This window comes from Schistocerca nitens, chromosome 7, assembly GCF_023898315.1.
Source record: "Schistocerca nitens isolate TAMUIC-IGC-003100 chromosome 7, iqSchNite1.1, whole genome shotgun sequence".
In the NCBI taxonomy this organism is placed as follows: Eukaryota; Metazoa; Arthropoda; class Insecta; order Orthoptera; family Acrididae; genus Schistocerca; species Schistocerca nitens.
The window spans coordinates 312,957,681-312,980,460 of record NC_064620.1 but is presented as its reverse complement, the minus strand read 5'-3'; the positions used below and the strand labels follow the sequence as shown (position 1 = coordinate 312,980,460).

The following is a 22,780-nucleotide window of genomic DNA, read 5'->3' as shown; positions in this document are numbered from 1 at the left end:
GTGTCTCAGGTAGGGTGTCCCTCAATTCAGTGCATGATGATAGGTAATCTAAGCCCTGGCGAAGGATGTTGTTCAGTTTTCCAGTGCGGGGTGGTACGGTACTGTTTATTTGCAGTATTTGTGAAGGTTTTTAATTCCTTATGGTGAATTTGAAGAAATCTACAATAGGTAGCCAACCAGAATTTGTGAACATAAACAAAGCTTTCCTATACTAAGTATTCGGCCCATCTGCCCAGAAAAGATAGCAGATCTCACATCCCTCCTGTGAAGCATGACTGCTAAAAAAAGCTAGCAGTCACTCAACAGGAACACAATACTCAGCTGTCAGAGAGTTGTGATATTTATAGTGATGATAACACACATTAGAAGTTAAAGTGAAAATAACAAGTGATTTTTTTCAGTCAAAAATGTGACTAACTCCTGAAAAAATACAAATGTTATGTAGTTCTCAGTTCAGATATTATCTATGTTGTGTTTTCTTCAAATTTGTACACGCACAAAATTATAATTATCATAAAATATTACGATGAATAGAAATTTGAGTCATAATTAAAGCTGATTGGAGTATGCAACGTGTAACTGTACATGGCATCTGATTTCTTGAAACCAAACATTGTCTATGAAGCATGGGATTTAATGTTCACAAATGTTTTCATCAGAATTGTCTTGACTGCAGAAATCAATAACAAGGTTGACTGGTTTCCACGGCTAAGCAAGTACCATCAGAACTAAAGACCAACTGAATACAGAGAAAGGAAACAGTTACTTTAAATACGAGACAAAAGAGTGTTGTATCTGAAAGTGACACACAATTCATGATTTCAATCCAAAAAATTGTTTTTAGCAGGATAAATATATCACAAGTAAAAATCCTGTCATGGACAAATATCTTCCTTTAGATGAGGTCTACTGTCATTTTATTTCCACATCTCTATTCTATATTTGTCTGGTTCTCTCAACTTATGTAAGCTGAGCATGGTTCTGCAGCCTCTGCTGATATAATTTTTACTGGTGTTATAAGTATGACAAGGAACACAAAATATATTTTGTATTTTGTGAACATTAGTCTGACACATTATTCTGTAACGCTGAATGGGTATATGTAGCAACTTTTTATCTCATATTTTACAGTAAGTTTTTGAGTGATCCTCATGTGTCAAGAGGGATCTCCAACCAAAGGCAACTGGAAATTGTACAGCTCTTCTAGGTATTCCTCAGCAAGGTACAGATGAATGTGCACCTCCGGATGTCTTGTTTCACATGTTGACGTACACGCCAGGTCATAGAGGAAGATAACCTGATGTCAACTAGCTTGCTCCTGTCAGTATTCACACCCCCCATGGAGTGATTGGTGTTCATGATTCAGTGCCAACAATAGTAGCAATAAGACTGTGAAAGATAGGACTGGATACTGACTGTAGACATCTAGTGAACTTTCACTGTATTTCACTATTGACCATTGATTCTACTCTTATTATTCCATCTACGGGTCATCACTCACTGTTGTCACAGTATGATCTGTGTGTGTTTGGTCTTCACTTAACCAATAATGTCACAACCACATGACAGTGCTGGAGGCTCTTCCTGTATCATCATCAATTTCTGCCAAAAGGCAGGTTTTCACATGGTAGTTCTCCTGGCTGTCTGGTCTTCTGCCATCCTCTTCAGGTCTGCATAATTTCCTCTTCCCTTTATGCCATCTATCATCTTGTATCTCCTTCTTCCTCTCAGTCTTCTCCCACAAACCAATCCTTCCAAAGCATTTGCCTGCAAGCACTCCCTTCTCAATGAATGTCCCAATCAGTTCTTTTTCATTTCTCCTACAACTTTCAGCAGACATCTTCTCTCACCAACCCTTTCCAATACTCTTTCATTACTCACTCTTTGCATCCAGCTTACTCTCTTCCTGTATGCTTGGCAATTTGATATTATAATAAACCAACTACTTGAAACCAAAACAATATGCTTCATTCAAAGTCTATGAACTGTTCATAATGCACTCCCATAACACACTCCTCTTATTCGTACAAAGCAAAGTGTAATACAAAAATCACTCTTGCACCTGAGAATTGTCCATACATTGTTTGTAACTCCTCCAAGGGGGCTATTATATGCTATCTATATTTTTATTTGGCTGTGTTGAGGCGGTGTCAGGAAAAATGTAGAGAATACCCTCATCTCACAAAATGGGGGATATGTGCAGTTTAGGCAAGGTTACACCTTTCTTATGTAATGGTAGCTAATTTCTGTGCTACATATTAAGCCAGCTGCTATGATTACAACAATTGTCAGAGCTAATCTACATCTACATATATACTCCGCTAGCCATCAAGCGGTGTGTGGCTGAGGGCACAATTTGTGCCAAAGTCATACCCCCCCCCCCCCCCCCCCCTGTTCCACTCGCAGATTGCACAAGGGAAAAACGACTGTCTGAACACCTCAGTACGAGCTCTAATTTCCCTTATCTTTGAATGGTCATCATTGCGTGATTGGAAAGTTGGTGGTAATAATATATGCTCTACATCCTCGGTGAAGATCGGATTTCACCATTTAGCATGTCGTCTATCTGCAAGTGTGTCACACTTCAAACTTTCAATGAAATTTGTAACGCTCTCGCGATGGCTAAATGTACAAGTTACAAACCTGTGGTTAATGCACTCAACTCACATTCAGAAGGAGTGAGGCTGATATCCTCACTGACCATCCAAAATTTAAGTTTCCTGGGGTTTCCCTAACTTGATTAAGCCAAATTCCAGGATTATTGCTTTAAAATGCCAAACTAGTCCAAACAAAAAAATTGAAACTCCTTCCCTGATGCATACTACAACCTGTACTGCTTTTGGTGGCAGAGGGATTACTTCACCACTGTTTTTCAAAGAAGTGAAATGACAGACTAGCAGGTCAAGAGACTGCTGTTGCTATGCAACTGCATACACAATAATATTAACTATGGAATGAGAAATATCCTTGATACGAGTTTGTGTTATTTCCAGATATGTTGTGTCTTGGGTCCTGTTAGGGATGGCAAGTGAAGGGGACAGGAATATAGTACCAGAGAGAGTTCATCCTGGCGCAGATAAACTGCACACGGAGGAATAGGTCACAGGGAAACTGCTACGAGAACAGTGTAAAAGAGGAGTCATAGTCTTACAGACATGTGCAAGGACCAGACAGAAATGGTGAGGAATAAGAGAGGAAGGAAGATTATGCTTCCATTAGTGGTGAGGCCTTGAGAGGTAAAATAAAGGGTCGGATTAGACAAGGATGGGGAAAGAAATCACCCATGTCCATTTTAAAGCAATAATCCTGGAATTTGGCTTAATCAAATAAGGGAAACTTAAATTTTGGATTGTCAGATGAGGATATCAGCTTCACTCCTTGTGAATGTGACTTGAGTGCATTAAGCACAGTATATGGTTGGGACGAGGACAGAGCTAATGCAGGGCAAGGAGGGAAGGATGATCAGTCTTTGCTATGGACACAGTTTGGCTGTGGTCATTTATTTGAGTGTATAGGTCGTTTATTACAACACACAAATAAAAGAATGCACAGAAGTTGCGGTGGAGTTAGCATATGACCCAGATGCTCATGCAGATGACCGTGGCTCTAAAGTGACGGAATATATCTGTCACAGGACAGGAGCAGCATGTACTGGGTGGATGCAGCTTGAGATTGGCTTTGACATGGGTCAATGACACACGTATGACCCTTGTATCAACAGGTCAGAACCAGAAGTAGCATAAGAATGAATATGTATATTTCGTTGTCATGTGAATTCCAGAATATCACTTTACAAAGTTAATACTGAATTTACATTTTCCTAAGAAGTAATCCTGCTGTGTGTGTTTTGCCCCCCTTTTATTCTTATGTTGAGTGAAGAACTGCAACAGTGGAATGAAATTCGCCCAGTGCAGGTCATGAACTGACATTATTATGCCTGCCATGCCAGCCAAAGACCCTAAGAAGAGGAATTTCAAGATGCTGCACAGCTGCTGCTCTTCAATTCACAACACTGTTTAATAATGTAAGACATTTGTAAAAAGGTCAACATTCATACCGATGTCCACAGAGCACAAGGTAACAATACTGAAAGTATGATATTAAATTATCATGAAAACAAGAGATTTTAAACTAAGTCAATAATAAAATTCAAATTTGGTGTTTTCGGTGTTGGCTGCTTTTTTAAACAGTCACCAATCGTGTACTCAAAAGAGAAAGAAACATTTCACCATTTTACTGGGCCCAATGAATGACAGTCAAACTTGGAAAGGGACGTGTTTTGACTGTTCTAGTATGTTGGGATATTGGGGTGCTAAAGAGGGCAGGGATTTCAAAGGGGAGGGGGGAACAACAGCAATCCTTTAAAATAATTTTAGCACTGTAATCATTTGCAAATCACTATTGCAAATCCTAATACATAAAGTTCATGCTTCACAACCTGCTCCTGCGAATTTTCACAAAATGCACAATATGTATGAGAACCACAGAAAAAAATACTGTAGACGTTATGGCACACACCTTAATACCCAAAAGACCAAGGAGAATGTGCAGACAGTGTGCTTGCTTTTTTGTCTGAACAAATACTATGACATGGTCTCTGAAGGTACGACACACAAGAGCTGCCAAAATCGCTTCACGATCTCCTTCCCGTTCTTTTCTTATCCTGCATAAAATGCAAGGTTTAGAGTAGGATAAAACCCATCAATGTAAAATAATGAGATCACTAAAAAAATACTACCTTACAAATTCTTGGCGTAGATTAAAAGCTACATTTTGATTACTATCAACAAATATCTTAACTGGCTTGTCAAGAGAGACAGCAGCCAGATCTTTGACTTCCTCTGTCATTGTAGCAGAGAACAGCAATGTTTGTCTTGTCCTAGCACACTGCTGTATTATCTCCTTCATCTGTTCTGCAAAATTTTCATCCAGCATTCTGTGAAGAGTAATATCATAATGTATCTAAGGAACACAAATTAATTACAGATGTATCAAAACATAAAATCTACTGTATTAACTTACCGATCTGCTTCATCAAGAATCAAGACTTCAATACTGTCCAAGCTAAATGATGGTGTATTCTTCAAATGATCGATAAGACGTCCAGGGGTAGCAATTACAATATCTGGATTTTTTCTCAAAACATTCTCCTACAATAATAATGCTATGTTTTTACAAATATGAGGACAATGCAAAATGCTAAAAAATAACAATAAGTTGATGACACAGATTTGTTACCTGTATTTTCAAGTCAAGACCACCAACAGATAATCCAACATCTACTGTAGTGAACTGTGCCAGCTGCTTCGTTACTTGATATACCTGCCAATAAATGTAAATATTTTGTACACTGCTGTGAAGATTAATCATGGAAGATTGTACTGCATTATAAATTTTTTGCAGGAAAGCAGAGGGAAATATTATTATAACAATTCAAAGTGGAAAGAAAAAGCTGATGCTATTGTTATCTTCAGTTCGAAGACTGGTTTGATATTCCACTCCATGATAGTCTACCCTGTGCAAGGCTTTTTTCATCTCCGCATAACAACTGCAACCTAAATCCTTTTGAGCCTTGTTCTCCCTCTACAATTTTTATGCCACACACACTTCCCTCAAGTACCAAACTGACAATTTCTTGATGGCTCAGGATGTGTCCTGGCAGCCAAATTGTGCTTTTAGTCCAGATTGGCCATAAATTTCCTTTCTGTCCAATTCAATTGAGTACCTACTAATTAGTTATTCGATCTATCCATGTAATCTTCAGCATTATTCTGTAGCATCACATTTGAATAGGTTCAATTCTCTTCTTGTCTAAACCTGTTTACATTATGTGTTCCATTTCTTCACAAGGCTATTCTACAACCAAATACCTTCAGTAAATATTATGTGACATTTAAATTTATGTTGTTGTTGTTGTGGTCTTCAGTCCTGAGACTGGTTTGATGCAGCTCTCCATGCTACTCTATCCTGTGCAAGCTTCTTCATCTCCCAGTACCTACTGCAACTGACATCCTTCTGAATCTGCTTAGTGTATTCATCTCTTGGTCTCCCTCTATGATTTTTACCCTCCACGCTGCCCTCCAATGCTAAATTTGTGATCCCTTGATACCCCAGAACATGTCCTACCAATCGATCCCTTCTTCTAGTCATGTTGTGCCACAAACTTCTCTTCTCCCCAATGCTATTCAATACCTCCTCATTAGTTATGTGATCTACCCATCTAATCTTCAGCATTCTTCTGTAGCACCACATTTAGAAAGCTTCTATTCTCTTCTTGTCCAAACTATTTATCGTCCATGCTTCACTTCCATACATGGCTACACTCCAAACAAATACTTTCAGAAACGACTTCCTGAGACTTAAATCTATACTCGATGTTAACAAATTTCTCTTCTTCAGAAAAGCTTTCCTTGCCATTGCCAGTCTACATTTTATATCCTCTCTACTTCGACAATTATCAGTTGTTTTGCTCACCAAATAGCAAAACTCCTTTACTACTTTAAGTGTCTCATTTCCTAATCTAATTCCCTCAGCGTCACCCGATTTAATTTGACTACATTCCATTATCCTAGTTTTGCTTTTGTTGATGTTCAACTTATACCCTCCTTTCACGACACTGTCCATTCCGTTCAACTGCTCTTCCAAGTCCATTGCTGTCTCTGACAGAATTACAATGTCATCAGTGAACCTCAAAGTTTTTATTTCTTCTCCATGGATTTTAACACCTACTCCGAAATTTTCTTTTGTTTCCTTTACTGCTTGCTCAATATACAGATTGAATAACATCGGGGAGAGGCTACAGCCCTGTCTCACTCCCTTCCCAACCACTGCTTCCCTTTCATGCCCCTCGACTCTTATAACTGCCATCTGGTTTCTGTACAAATTGTAAATAGCCTTTCGCTCCCTGTATTTTACCCTTGCCACCTTTAGAATTTGAGAGAGAGTATTCCAGTCCACATTGTCAAAAGCTTTCTCTAAGTCTACAAATGCTAGAAACGTAGGTTTGCCTTTTCTTAATCTAGCTCCTAAGATAAGACGTAGGGTCAGTATTGCCTCACGTGTTCCAATATTTCTACGGAATCCAAACTGATCTTCCCCGAGGTCGGCTTCAACCAGTTTTTCCATTTGTCTGTAAAGAATTCGCAATGGTATTTTGCAGCTGTGACATATATTTTATTAAAAAATTCTCTTTTGCAGAAATGCTTTTGTTGCTGTTACCAGCTTGCATTCTATATCTTCCCTAATGTGACCTTTATCAGTTACTGTACTGCCCAAATAGCAAAATTCATCTACTTCTTTTAGTGCCTCATTTCCTAATCTTGTTCCCTTGGGATTGCCTGATTTACCAATTTACCCGATTATAAGACAACCCCCCCCCCCTTTTTTAAGAGACTTCTTGAGAAAAATTTTCTTTTTAACATATTCAGATTAATCAAAAGTACAAACTTTCTCTTTCTAAACAGTTAAGATAGCCTATTCTAAAATTATGCCATTTACTGATTGTCTACATTTTGATAATACAAGGAGAAATAAAATAAGCAAAAAGAAACTGTTTACATTAATTGTTGTCTTCACTACCTGTTTTGTTTACTTCCACTACCATCTGTGGTATCACCATTTTTCATCATCATCGTCATCATCATCCTTACAGGACATCTGTGAAACTTACATCTCCATTGTCACAAATATTTGGCTGTTTCTTCTAAATATGTTGCAAATGCTGTGGTTCTGATTCTGGTAGGACCTGAGAACACTACTGTCTTTTTCTTTTTTCCCCCCTGCAAATATAGCGAATTATAAAACATTACAATATCTCTTGCTTCCAAACATATTGTCTGCCCACCATCTCTCATTGGCTTTGACATATCCCCAATTGTTCCCATCATACCACATGGTGAACATCGACAACATTGCTGCATGAAACATGTAAGTACACCAGTGGCCCCAATCTAGACTTTTAGCAAATTTTACAGAAATGTATGCTACCATTGAGCATTTGTGTAATTTTAAAGTCAATTGAATTCCAAATGCAAATGGATTCAGGCAAACTGCAGATTAAACATGCTAGATGTTACTAAAAAAAACTGAAGTATGCTGTACACATTCCCACTGTTGGTAACGCTTGTTTCACTCTGTACCATCCAACATTTCGTAGTGCTGTGCTTGAGCGACAGTGAAATGTGAACAGCTGTATCTTCCAGAGTACAAGTCATACGTAACAGCAGCAACTAATACGTAAACAAATGATTGCAATCACAATTCATTCCAATTCTCAAACCCGTGATGTAGTTACGTCTGTTGATAATATCTCCAAAACAGATCTGTCCATTGTGATTTAGTCTTGCGATAACAATTCCAGTCAATATAACGTGATTTATTTCATTTTTTGGACATTTAATTCTGGATTAATTTTCTTTCTCATTTTGTCCAAATGCCATCAACTTGCTCCAAAGCTGATTAACAACTGTTAACGTTTTTCCACGGTATTCTAATACCTGAACAGCGATCAAATTTCTTATTTGCAACCCAAGTGGCAATTAATTATAGTTTCTCATAAACAAATAAAGCTGACTTCGGTTCAGAATCAAGTAATGGTTTTTGAAGGAGAAGATTTTCGCCTCTGAATGTTGCCATTATTTAAAAAGCAGCATAAATGTTTATATATTGTACCCATATGTATGAGAACTTTTATTACAAACTTTCTCAAATATCAACAAAAGTTTGCAAGTTGATAGAATTTAATATTATTTCCTCCAGTGTTTCACAAATTGTAAGTTTTAAGCAGAGCATTAGGTTGTTGTACTTGCTAGTAAAGAGTTTCTCACATGTCCCTTGTACTAGCGCCACAAGTGAAATGTCACATAACTGGTTGAGCAAGGTCAATACTGTATCGAGTGCTTCAGCGTCTTTGTGATTGTTCAACATAAATTTGTATGAAACATCAATAGCCAAAGCTTCAGCCATATATGTAATACGATTCGTATATTAATCTATTACACATTGTAAAAACATTGACCTTGGCAGCAATTGCGTAAACTGTGATCATAAGATGACATAGTATTTTCTGAATGATGAATTGGAGGAGAAACCTCATCTTATAATCAGGTAAATATAATTTGACTATATTCAATTTTCTTTCTTTTACTTTCGTAGATGTTTATCTTATAGTCACTTTTCAAGACTAGTCATTCTGTTGAACTGATTTCAAGTCAACTGCTATCTCCCACAGAATTAAAATATCATCAGCACATCTGAAAGATTTTATTTCTTGTCCCTTTACTACCTTTACAAATTTTCCTTGGTTTCCTTTACCGCTGGGCCAATGTACAGTCTGAATAATACTGGGGAGAGAGTAAAACTATGTCTTACTCCCTTGCCAACTACTGTTTCCCTTTATGTCCATTGACTTTTAAAACTGCAGTCTGGTTCTATACAAGCTGTATATGACCTTTTGCTCCCTGTATTTTAGCCCTTGAAACTTCAGAATTTCAAAGAGTGTATTCTAGCCAACACTGTCAAAAACTCTCCAAATGCAGCAAATGCAATAAACATATTGGTTTACCTTTCTTCAATCTACCTTTTGGTTGGTTGGTTTAAAACAGGGGGCTAGGGACCGAACTATGAGGTCATTGGTCCCTTGTTCCTAATAAAACAATGCCACAAGTGTGAGAGTAAAACAGATGAGACATATAAAACAAAACGGAAAGAATGGAAAAACCACAAGAATGAAGGAAAGGCAACGAACACTAAAATGAACAAAAGAAGACAAGAAAACAACAGTGAGATGCAAGAAACAGTTAGAAGAGAATAAAACAAGGAATCAGATTACAGTGGCTGGCTGACAACAAAAATAAAAAGGAAAAGCCAGCCACCCTGCAACACATTAAAACCTCCATCCTAAAAGCACTAGGGTGGAGGACACAGAGGGGCAAAGGACATGCCCTAAAACTCAGATCAAATGATAAAACCCACCCTCACAGATGAAACGTAAAACTAAATCAGCCGATGAGGGATTGTCTGCTAAAATCAATGATAACAAGTCCAGCAACCAAAGATGAAGTCATAGGGCAGCCGAAAAAGGACAGAACAGAAGAATATGGGCAACTGTCAACTGAAAACCAGTCCTAAGGATTAATATGTCTTCCACTACAGTGAGTGAAACGTCATGAAGGTAAAGTTCTGGGTCTGGATGAACAGTACGACGTTGACAGAAGTGCACGAAACATGACTTTGCGGCTGAAAACTAGAAGCCGTGGGCTACAACCCATGAATGCGCCTTGTGGATGTCTCACTGTAGGTGACACTCAGCAACACCAGTACTGGAGCAGCAGTACGAAATGTAGAATTCGTCTGCATACCGAGAAGGTGAGACGGAGGGCCCAACAGCTGCTACTAGACTGTTAATGGCAACTAAAAACAGACAGACATTCAATACAGAGCCCTGCGGGACTCCATTCCCCTGGATATGGACAGAACTATGGGAGGCACCAACTTGGACATGGAAAGTACAGAACAACAGGAAGTTTTGGATAAAAATCGAGAGCGGTTCCCGGAGACCCCACTCATACAATGTGGCAAGGACATGATCTCGCCAGGTGGTGTCATACGCTTTGTGTAGATCAAAAAAGAAAGCAACAAGGTAGTGGCATCTGGAAAAGGCTGTTCGGACGGCAGACTCGAGGGACACAAGATTATCAGTGGTAGAGCGACCCTGGCGGAAGCCGCCCTGACGTGGAGCCAGCAAGCCACACTGCAGGACCCAACCCAACTGCCAACATACCATACATTTCAGCAGATGATGATTAGTGTTTTAGGGCGCAGAACAATGAGGTTATCAGCGCCCGTTCCCAAAAGAAATGTTGACGAGTGCAGCCAAGATCTGTTAAACAAGGATCAATTCAGAGCCGATCTTTGCGAGAATTGGAAATGTGCAAATTGCAAGATTGGACACAGCACATCAAAACAGGTAGATAAAACTAAAAATAAAATAGCAGTACAAAACATGGTTGGACAGAATCCTTCACCGCTCGCAACTTATAATCCCTCACTTCCAGCCACTGAGCCTCCCACCAACGCATGACCTTCCGAGTCACGAATGATGTTATTGCCTGCAGGGGGGCGGAACAGCGAGCAGGAGGTGGGATGGAGCAATCCTCCTTGGCAGCCACGTCTGCCAGTTCATTTCCAGGAATCCCTATGTGCCCTGGAGCCCATCAGAAAATTACATCCTTACCCTGCTTTTGCAAGAACAGGAGTGCATCCTGCACTTCTTGCACCATCCAATCTGCTGGGTACATCTGTTCAAGAGCGTGTAGAGCACTTTGGGAATCAGAGCAGATAATGAATTTCGTGCCATGATGTCGTCGCATATGCTCTAATGCTTGCAGAATGGCAAACAGTTCTGCATAGTAAACTGAGAACTGCTCTGGGAGCCCTATCCTACGGACAGTATCGGGAAACACAGCAGAGCAGCCCATAAAATCCCCCTGTTTAGACCCATCCGTGTAAACAGTAATATAATCTGAATGGCGGTCTAAAATCTCAGTAATTTTAATTTTAAAAAGGTGGTCCGGGGTATAATACTTCTTGTAAGCAGCCAGATCAAGAAGTAATCTTGGCCTTTGTAGTAGCCAGGGAGATCCCCTACTCCATCCCTGGTGGATGACGTTAATGCCCTCCGGGTGTACTGACTCGAGACTCTCCTTTGCACGGATGCCAAACGGCTTTGTTGCCTTCGGATGGTGGCGGAAGAGACATTCCAGTGCCAGCTGTGAAAAGGTGTTGGATGCCAACGAAAGAGGAGTGGACTTGGCCCTGTATGCTTGCCGTACCACGAGGAGAAGGTGCCGAATGGACAGCGGAGGCTCTCCAGCCTCGACACATAGACTAGCAACTGCACTCGTGCGATAAGCCCCCGTTGAAAGCCTAAGACCCTCATGGTGAATCACATCCAATATTTTGAGGTACGAAGGTCTTGCAGATCCATAAGCTTGACATCCATATTCCAGTCGAGGTCGCACAAAGGCCTTATAAAGTTGGAGCAGACGTGCCCTGTCAGCGCCCCAGGACCTATGACTGTCGCATTTAAGGACGTTTAAAGCCTTGAAACAGCGGACCTTTAGATCCTTTAGGTGTGGCAACCATGTGAGCTTCTCATCAAAAATAAGCCCGAGATATTTCACTTTTTCCATAAAGATGAGAACGGTGTCTCCTAGTTTTAAAACAGGGAGATTAAAATGAGAACGGGAACGGTTAAAATCTACACAAACAGTCTTCTCCAAAGAGAATTTAAAGCTTGTGGTCTTAGACCATTCCTCCAATCGCAGGATCGTCAGCTGTAATTGGCGTGTAGCAGTTGTAAGGGAGGAAGACGCACAGAAAATGGAGAAATTGTCCACAAACAAGGAGCACTGTACGGGCCGTCGTACTGTGGACGCAATACTATTGATTGCAATTGGGAAAGCTGTCACACTGAGGACATTTCCTTGAGGGACACCGTTCTCCTGCTTAAAACGATCAGACAGGATATTCCCAACCTTACACCTAAAATACCTATCCGACAGAAAGGATCTGATGACTGTGGGTAAACGCCCATGGAAACCCCGCTCATAAAGCTGCTGCAAAATGTTATGCCTCCAGGTAGTATCGTACGCCTTCTCGAGGTCGAAGAAAACCCCGATAAGGTGTTGCTTACGTAGGAAAGCATCTTGTATCAGAACCCACACCAGGCGCCTATTGACCATATGCTCAAATGTCTTTCCTACGCAGCTCTTGACACTAACGCTACGATAACTACTGGGATCAGTCCGATCCTTCCCTAGTTTTAAAAGTGGAATTAAAATCGATTCTTTCCACAAACTAGGAAAGTCACCTGTCTTCCAAATTTCATTAAAAAGTTGAAGGAGGACTTCCTTTGACCGCAGATCCAACTGCTGCAGCATGCTATACGATATCAGGTCTGGACCAGGTGCAGTATCCCGAGATACTGACAGTGCAGAGTCCAACTCCCACAAAGAGAAAGGCTGGTTGTAATCCTCACTGTTGTTTGAACGGAAATCAAAACCAGCCCAATCCTGTGTGCCCCGATAGCGATTAAATTCTGGGTCCTGGCTAGAATCAGCCGTAATAGTTTGAAATGATTCTGCCATTGCCTGGGCGATGTCTCTTGGAGATGTTAGGAGACACTCCCGCTCACGTATAGCTGCTATTGGCGGTCGAGAGTATCGCCTTGAGATCCTCGTAATGGCTTCCCATACTTTGCTTGAAGATGTGGACCTATTGATGGAGTTCAGGAACTCTCGCCAAGACCTCCGTTTACTCTCTCTAACGATTCTTCTCGCCCACGCCCGTGCTATTCGGAAAGTTGCCAGATTCGCATCAGTAGGGCACCGATGGAATCTTTTCAAAGCCGCCCTTCTGTCTCTGATTGCAGTACGACAGTCGTCATTCCACCAAGGGACAGGCTGCCTCACAGGTGTTCCCTTTGACTTTGGTACGGATACATCAGTGGCATGGTGCATCACCGCCGTAATGTGATCCACCCAATCCTGGACTCCTTCACACTGTTCAAAAACAGCCAACTGCCTGTAGAGCGTCCAGTTTCCATTCCGGAACAACCATTTCGGCGGCTTTGCGACACCACCCATTTCAACTGGCAGATGGAGCCAGATAGGATAATGGTCGCCGTCATGAAGGTCGTCGTCTACGACCCACTGAGCAATGTCCGCAAGCATAGGCGAACAAATAGAGAGGTCTATGGCAAAGTACGAACCTGAAGCGGTGCTAAAATGCGTGGCCTGACCTGTGTTCAGCAGTATGATGTCGGAAGTCCTGATCAACTGCTCAATCATCTGGCCTCTGGGGCAGGTGTTGTTTGAACCCTATAATGCATTATGAGCATTAAAATCACCTAAAATGAGAAAGGGACGGGATAGCTGATCAATGAGCTGTGCAAGGGCTTCACTGTCAATGAGCTCAGTGGGTAGTAAATACAAGGAGCACACTGTGACATTAACATGGGCCAGAATCCGAGCTGCAACCGCTTGTAGCGTTGTGGTTAAGGCCACAGGTGAGGAGTGGAATGTGTCCTTAATGAACACTGCCACCCCACCCTGCGCTCTATTACTAGTCATGTCGTCTTTACTGTACAAGTGATATCCTGTAAGTACAGGTGTGTCATTCTCTTTAAAATGTGTCTCTTGCAAAGAGATGCAAAAGGGGTTTTCCTGTACTAACAGCCGCAATTCTTCAAAGTGAGTTCTGACTCCATTCAGATTCCACTGAAGTATGGGAGCCATATCAGTGTTTCGGTTTAGATTTCCCCCTGTCTTTGCGCCGCGCTGGTGAGACACCTGTGGAGCGAGTGGCAGCAGAGGGGCTGCCAGGTTCTGGGGAAGAGGTATCAAACTGCATGACGATTTCCTCCTCATCAGTCAGGGATGCCATAATGACATCCGATGGTGCCTTTGGCAGGTTTGACACCAAACGTCATGCCCCTTTCCCTGGTCCCTTTTTCTTGGTGGAAGTCTGGGATGGGGGAAGTGGAGAGGCACTCGGGTTCTGGAGGGCCTTCGAAGTCTTCACTGTAGCTTTCTCTGCAATAGCATTTGGTTCAGTCGGAGCAGCCTGAATAGCTACTATATCTTTATTGGTTGTGCTCTGGCAGGTACAAACGCACGTACAGGTATTGGTGGAGAATACTGCTATGCTGGACATGGTCTGCGTCAAAGCGTCTACTTTTGACGCACTTTTTTGCACCAAGGAGGCATAGGATGTGGCAAAGACAGGGGGTTTTGTTGCCTTATACTCTTTTTTGGCTTCCAACATAAGGTATCCTCTTTGTCACATTTATCTCCTGAATTTTTATTTCCTCCGCAAAGATGGGGCAGTCTCTGCTCCAGACGGGATGGCTCCCAGAGCAGTTGATACACAGCACTGGAGATGTGCACTTGGTCCCAGCTTCATGAGCTGCCTTGCCACATATACTGCAGGTCGGTTCACCCCCACAACTCATCGTTGTATGGCCAAATCGTTGACATTTGAAACATCGCATAGGGTTAGGTATATAAGGCCTAACCCTAAGTCGGAGGAAACCAGCCAGAATGTATTCAGGCAAGACAGGCGAATTGAAAGTCACAATGAAGGTGGCAGATTTCTCAACAACTCCATTATACCTACATGTCTGTTGTTCCACGTCTACAATCCCCATTCTTGCTTCAGCTCTTCTACCTCGATATCCATTAAATCACGGCAGGTGACAACGACTTTACTGGAGTTGAGGGAATTGTGCAACTCGACAGTAATATCATACTCGCCTAACTTGGTTCACTTTCGAAGCAGCTCCACTTGCTTTGCCCTAGTAGTCTCACATAACAGGGTACCATTCCTCAGGCATTTGATAGATTTCAGTGTACCTGTGAGTCCTTCTAAACCTTTATGTATATAGAAAGGAGACACTTTTTCAAATGAGCCCTCCTTCCTCTTAAGCACGATGAAAACATTGTCATTTATGACTCCATGAGCCCTGTTACTCTGTTCTATCTGCTTATCTTGCTTATCTGGAGGACTAGCCTCCCTCATGCGCTTTACTGATTGCGAAGTTAGTGAAGGGAAATACGTGGTTGCCATGTGCGTCCCACGAGCAGCTAGGGAACTAAATGTCCGCCCAGATAGAGCCCCGCATGCCTGGATAAGCCTTATACAACTGAGGTGCAGCAGGTTCCTCAGAGGTCGCCCGCTAGTGACTGTTCCACCTCAACAGCCATGCATCTTATCGGCACGCAGCACACCTTAAGATTGAAGGGTTTTTTATAGAGGTATGTACCATCCTCGCAATCCAGGCAATCAAGCCAAGATCCCCGGTCCCTGCAACACACAACGTTCCACCGTTGCGCCACACGGTGATCGCTGAAGCATGCCCAGAGCTTACGGTGTCAGAGGACTGGCGGCGCACACCAGTCCACAGCTCGGGGACCCCAGGTTCGCCAAGCCCGTACCCAGCAAATGAATGCTGAGTCCCCTGAGGGGGCATTCTAGCAGCTTACAAAGACCATTGGTGAGGCTGATGAGCTGATAGCTATCCACATCAATCAGGCTTTTACCGTGTTTGAGCGCTGGAATGGTGGTGCTCTCCCGTCATTGTGATAGAAAGATGCAATCGCACCAGATCCGGTTGAAGATGAGGAGATGTCACTTGTAGTCAGATTTTAATCATCTGGCTGTGGATCTGATCACGCCCAGGTGCTGTGTCGGGCAATGTGGAAGAGCACTGAGGAGCTCCCACTCTGTAAATGGGGCATAATAGGATTCACTGTGGCATGTAGTGAATGAGAGGAAATTCCCTTCCAGCCGCCGTTTGAGAGTGCGAATGTCTGGGGAATAATTTTCCGAAGCAGAGGTTCGAGCAAAATGCTCAGCTAAGTGCTCGACAATCGCATTTGTGTCGGTACATAACACACCATTTATGGTTAACACCGGGAACACCTGTTGGGGTCTGGTTCACGAAAAGACGTTTGATCTTTGCCCAGACTTGGGAAGGTGACATATGGCACCCAATGGTCGAGACACATCTTGACCAACATTCCTGCTTCCATTGTTTGACAAGTTGGTGAACGCAGGCACAGAGCCATTTAAAGGCTATGAGATGCTTCAGGGAAGGATGCCGTTTTGGAACTCGATGACACTCCTTAATCGCTTCCGGCAACCATCAAGAGACTGCCTTTCACCTTGGGCACCATAAAGAGCGAAGGATCGTGTTTTCTGCTGCAGACACAATTGTTGTAGTCACCTGCTCAACCATCACATCGATGTTACCATTTGGGGGAGATTCAATGGTGACAGCAGAGGTGAAAGTTTCCAAGTCCACCTCGTTTACAGCCCATCTCAGCAGACGTAAGTGGACCTGACGCCGGGGCAGTCACAGGGAGATGAGGAAGTGGTCACTACCTCACAGGTCATCATGTGCTCTCCAGTGGATAAATGGGAGAAGTCCTGGGCTGCAAATTGATAAATCAATGGCCAAGTAACTACCATGAGCCACACTGGTGTGGCAGCCCCAGTAGTTAACAGGCAGAGGTCAAACTGAGACAGTAAAGTTTTGACATCTCTGCCTCGGCCAGTAAGCATGGTACCACCCCACCAGGGGTTATGGGCGTTAAAATTCCCAAAAGTAGGAAAGGTCTAGGGAGTTGATCAATCAGTGCAGCTAATACATTCAGGGGTACTGCACCATCTGGAGGAAGATATACACTGCAGACAGCTATTTCCTGTGTCGTCCTTATTATGACATCCACAGCTTCAAGAGGAGTTTGAAGGGGCACAGATTCACTACATACTAAGTTTAGGACATAAACGCAAACTCCACCTGACACTCGATTATAGTCACTACAGTTCCTGTAATATTCCTTATAGCTGCAGAGGGCAGGGGTTTATAGCTGCGGAGGGCAGGGGTCCGCACTGACGGGAACCAAGCTTCCTGAAGCTCAATGCAGATAGCAGGTGTAAAGCTTAACAGTTGCCATAGCTCAGCCAGATGGATGAAAAAACCACAGCAATTCCACTGGAGGATGATGTCATCGTGAGACTGGGAAGGCATGGAACATTCAATAAGGCAGTTTACACCTCAGGGTCACCTGCTACCACTGACATATTGCCTGAGCAGTCTATATCCATTGTGTCTGAGGGTCTGGCGAGATCTAGGTCCTCAGCGGACACCAGAATCTCCACCACATCCTCAGACGCAGAGCTTGTATGTAGCATTAATGTGGGTGCCATTGCAATTTCCTTGGTCTTAGGGGTCTTCTTTTTGGACTTCTCTCGCTGGTCCTTGGATTTCCTTGGTTGGGAGGACTTTGCTGGCTCAATCTCTGGCCCTGAGCATGAGAATGAAGCCCTACGACCAGCTGCTTTTGAGCTCTTCAGCCACTGGTGGGTGCCTTCTTTCCCACCAGCAGAAATCTGGAAAAGGAGTGACCCAAGGGACTCTTCCTAGTGAGAGAAGCTGAAGAAGACTTATGCTTCTCTGGCTTAGAAATGGGGACAGGCATTGGGGGCGGGGGGGGGGGGGGGGTATTGCTCCCGAAGTAGGTGGTGCGGGAGCAACAGGGAGGGAATTGCCCCCCACCATCAAAGGGGCAGGTGTAGTCTTCCGGCTCTGAGAGGTGACTAGGGTTGGCGGAGCTGATGGTGCCAGAATTGTTGTAGCGGCGGCATAAGATGATGTCATACATACAGGATGCAGGCGTTCAAATTTCCTCTTAGCCTCAGTCTAGGTCAGTCAATCCAGAATCTTGTACTCCATGATTTTCCTTTCTTTCTGGAAAATCCTGCAGTCTGGTGAGCATGGCGAATGGTGCTCTCTGCAGTTGACACAGATGGGACGTGGGGCACATGGAGTATTGGGAGTGATGAGCGTACATAATCTTGACATGTGACATTGGAAGTACAGCAGAAAGACATATGGCTGAACTTCCAGCACTGCATAGGGGTGGGGAACATAGGGCTTTACATCACAGTAGGAGACCATCACCTTGACCTTCTCGGGCAATGTGTCACCCTCAAATCCCAAGATGAAGGCACCGATGGCAACGTGATTATCCCTCAGACCATGGTGGACAGGCCGGATGAAATGTACACCTCGCCGCTCTAAATTGGCAAGCAGCTCATCATCAGAACGCGAAAGAAGGTCCCTGTGAAATATGATACCCTGGACCATATTTAAGCTCTTATGGGGTGTGATGGTTACAGGAACATCCCCCAGCTTGTCACAAGCGAGTAACATCCGTGACTCGGCAGAGGATGCTGTTTTGATCAAGACTGACCCAGATCTCATTTTGGACAATCCTTCTATCTCCCCAAACTTGTCCTCTAAATGTTCAACAAAAAACTGAGGCTTCATCGTCACGAAAGGTTCCCCATCAGCTCTCTAACATATAATGTACCGGGGAGAATAAGCTTCACTGCCATCCTTAGCCTGGCATTCCTCCCATGGGGTGGCCAGGAAGGGGAATGGGGTTATTGGCACTGAAGATAGACTTTGCTCGCTTAGAGACTGCTGGTGATTCACAACCAGCAAGAGATGATTCATCGCAGGTCATCTGCCCTGATGCCACCCACTCCGGCGAGGGGCCCTCCCCATGGGCGCCACCCAGCTGCAGCAAAGGCCACCTGGCAGGATGGCCATTGCCGGGAGACCCGATGCCCCAGAGGAATGGGCATCTATCCCTTGGCATATGTGGGGAGTTAACTGCACAGGCATCAGCAGAGTGATCCCTGTGTGGTCAGGGGGCTACAACCAACAGGGTACATGGAAGCCCCACCACAATGGACTGGCTACCATGCTGGATATCAAGAGCAAAGAAGTCCATGGTCATCATTGATGCAGATAGCGACACTGCATAGTGTGTGGTGGAAAACGCACCCAGGAAGGTGTCCTGGTCCAAGAGATGGAGAATGAGCAGGACTGAAATGTGATGACGAGAAAGTGGGCTAAAGATCTCAATGCACACTGGACCATGTAAGGCGCCCTTCCCCAATTGGCTTGCTCTTCAGGAAAATTTTGAAAAATGCAGGTCACACCCTACATGGGACCATCACATAAAGGACGAAACATGTGAGACTCCTTTTAGTTGCCTCTTACGATAGGAACGAATACCTCAGGCCTATTCTGACCCCCAGACCCATAGGGGGGAATCTACCTTTTAAGGTAAGTCGTATGGATCAGTTTTGTCTCACTTGTTCCTGAAATAGGAAATTAAAGCTGATCTTTTTCACTGAAAATACGAAGTGAGAGGATGATATAACGATCAAATGTGTCTACATGATATTGTGAAATAGAACGTAATATAACTTGGAGGAGGACACGGACACACACACACACACACACACACACACACACACACACACATTCATAATGAACCACAACAAACAGGCCAATTACTCTCTGTTCAAGCTCAAAGAAACAGATCAATCACTTTCTCCGCCAGAACATGACTATCTTTTGCCAAGACTTAAAACGATAAATATTCTTCACAGGATATTTTTTTCACAGTTTACTCGACAGGTATACTTCTCAAACTAGAAAGAAGGGTGGTTATGTTTAATGACCCTCAAGGTCACTCGAGATACAACACTAGCTTGGAGTTGAAAAGATGATGGAAAAAAGTAGCTGTGCCAGTGTTGAAGTAATTCTCCAATCATATGCCTGAACTCATATCTACAGACATCACAAAAAACGTCGATCAGTATGGTTGGACAACGAATTTAATCTCATTCCTACTGAATTCAAGTCCATGTCATAAATGCTGTGCTCTCTCATCATACTTAACAAACTGTATCACAATGTGTGGCAGTACGAACCTCTTATCAGTATTAGCTGCAGTGCTTCCCATTCTAATCATGAATGGCATTTGGAAGGAATGAATGCCTACACACATATGCACTTACCTTTATGTTTACAATTTTATCACTATGATTTCTACACAGTTTCTACAAAGAGGAGGGGATAGTTTGTTCTTACCATCTTCTATGAGGGCATGCCCCAAAATTTTAAAAGCAACCTTTCACATCAACATGTAACACTGAACTACACATGCACCTATTATCAACAGATACAATTAAGACCTTTTGAAGAAAAGGTGCCAGTGTGCACGAAGGAAGTAAAACCTTTCCAATTAGGGTGCTCAATCACTGTGGGCCTTCCAGCCAAATATGCCATATGAGTTTAGGTTGCATTCATTAGAATACTTTTCTTGTAAAGTATCCTACTGGAGTTACTGTATGTATCAGTAATACTTTCTTATGACTAAGTACACAAGTTATCAAACACTTAACACTTCTTAAGTTGAATTTCTTTGGTTAATCCAACCCTAACAGATAAGCAGCATTAAAATGCTGGTGGCACAAATGTCACATAAAATATTGCCTTCAGAGAGAAGCTACACATCCCTGAATTCTTCCTATGAACTACACCCACAACTACATAGCACTGTATATGTGCATGACAATCTATCAGATGTCATCTGAGTGGCCAGTGTCAAGCTGTTTCAGCAAACTAGACCACTCTACTGCACAGCCTATGGCTCTGCACAACAGTATCTGCTTCAAAAGTTCTAAAGTTATATGCGCCATCCTCCAGCTCCGCACCAGATACTCTGAGTTGCCAAGGTGAGAACGGTTTGTTCAAGACAATACTTCAAACTGGTGGTCCAGAATCTCTGCTGATTCCCTTGTTTCTAATGCATTTACTAATGTTCCACTATTCTTCCCCAGACCCTCAACAGATTACTCTTCCTCTTTCATTCCACTCTGCTACACAGTGTGCAGCTCTGTATGACACATCCTGTTTTGATAGTTCTCAGTTTATATGCTTGATCCTCCAACTCTACATCAGATACCCTAAGGCAACAGGTAAGTCACTCCTGACCTATGGACTAAGAGGCCTACTACACCTCTTCTTCCTTTTCCAATCTTCCCCAACCGATCCTCCTTTCCACTCAGAAGAAGGAACCTAAAAGTTCGCAAAGACAGGTTTAGTATCTTCTACTTCAAGCATTTCTTCTTCAATCCCATTAGAATTATTTTTGTTTGTAACACAACATACACTGAATTGCAAAAATAATGTTTTGTTGCACACAGAAAAACAAATGGACAAAAATTTTGTTGTAGGCATCACAAACTTACCTGCACACCAAGTTCTCTTGTTGGTACAAGAACAAGGACTCTTGTTACTGTGGTTGCTCCTAAAGGTCTGTAAAGCAACCTCTCCAGAGTTGGCAACATATATGCAGCAGTCTTCCCTGTTCCAGTTGCTGCACAACCACATATATCACGCCCCATTAGTGCAATAGGAATGGTTGCTGCCTGTATTGGTGTTGGGTGTACAAATTTCAGTGCTGCTACTGCCTGTAAGTACACAAAAATTATATACACTGCAAAGCTATTATATGTAATTAAGAGATCAATGTGGCACTATGCCACACAATTAGTATAACAGATGTACTTAAGGTGGTGTCCTCTACTATTTAATATCATTCATGCTTATAGAGGCATTCAGAGCTCTAAGTCAGATAGCAAACTGAACACTGTTGCAAACAACAAATGTGGTTGCCATTGTAGTGGGCTGCAACAATATTTTATTGTTTTCATTCAGAACTTGCTTAAATGATAAGTTAAAAGACTATGATAAAAAAACAAAAGATATGCAGTGCAGATTATAGGAATAATGCTTGAAACCTACAACAGAATTATGTAACAGCAGCAGTAAAAGGGGGAGAGGGATGAAAAGAAAGAGGAGGGACAGAGGGATAACAAGAGATCATGGGGGAAGTGGGTTGAGAGGGAGTGATGGAGAAAGTGAGAAGAAGAAATGATGGGAGGGAAGACAAAAGGCAGACAGGGGTGAAGGAGTGCAAAGGAGGGTGAGTGAGTGAGTGAGTGAGTGAATGAAGGAAGATAGGAAAATGAATGAGGGTTGGAGGTTGGGCGAGAGATGGATGGTGGATGAGCATGGGAGGGTGGATCATGATGGGAGTGTCACTCAAATGCACACTAGCCACTTGCAATATCCAAAGTTAAGGACAGGGAGTAATTACCATTTACAAGACCTAATGTATGAAGGAAAGTAGGTGCCATTACGTAGATATGCAGAAGATAGGCAAGACAGAGTTTGCTGAAGCAGAGAATTTTGCGTAATATTCTTTTTCCCCCCAGATCCGAGCATGTGCCTGTTGCAATTTCCCCTGATGTTGACGAAAACTTGACAATGTTGGGCTCTATAATAGTG

General features: G+C 42.8%; 1 protein-coding gene across 1 annotated transcript in view; it reads right to left on the bottom strand.

Moving 5' to 3' along the window:
• LOC126195054 (probable ATP-dependent RNA helicase DDX27) overlaps positions 1 to 22,780 on the bottom strand; it is a 91,703-nt gene that overhangs the window by 20,841 nt on the left and 48,082 nt on the right. Inside the window, exons 5-9 of the mRNA XM_049933501.1 lie at positions 21,679 to 21,900; positions 5,239 to 5,322; positions 5,023 to 5,150; positions 4,739 to 4,936; positions 4,519 to 4,663 (exon numbers count right to left, since the gene is read on the bottom strand). Of these exons, the coding sequence (XP_049789458.1) occupies positions 4,519 to 4,663; positions 4,739 to 4,936; positions 5,023 to 5,150; positions 5,239 to 5,322; positions 21,679 to 21,900 (777 nt within the window). The remainder of the gene's footprint in view (positions 1 to 4,518; positions 4,664 to 4,738; positions 4,937 to 5,022; positions 5,151 to 5,238; positions 5,323 to 21,678; positions 21,901 to 22,780) is intronic.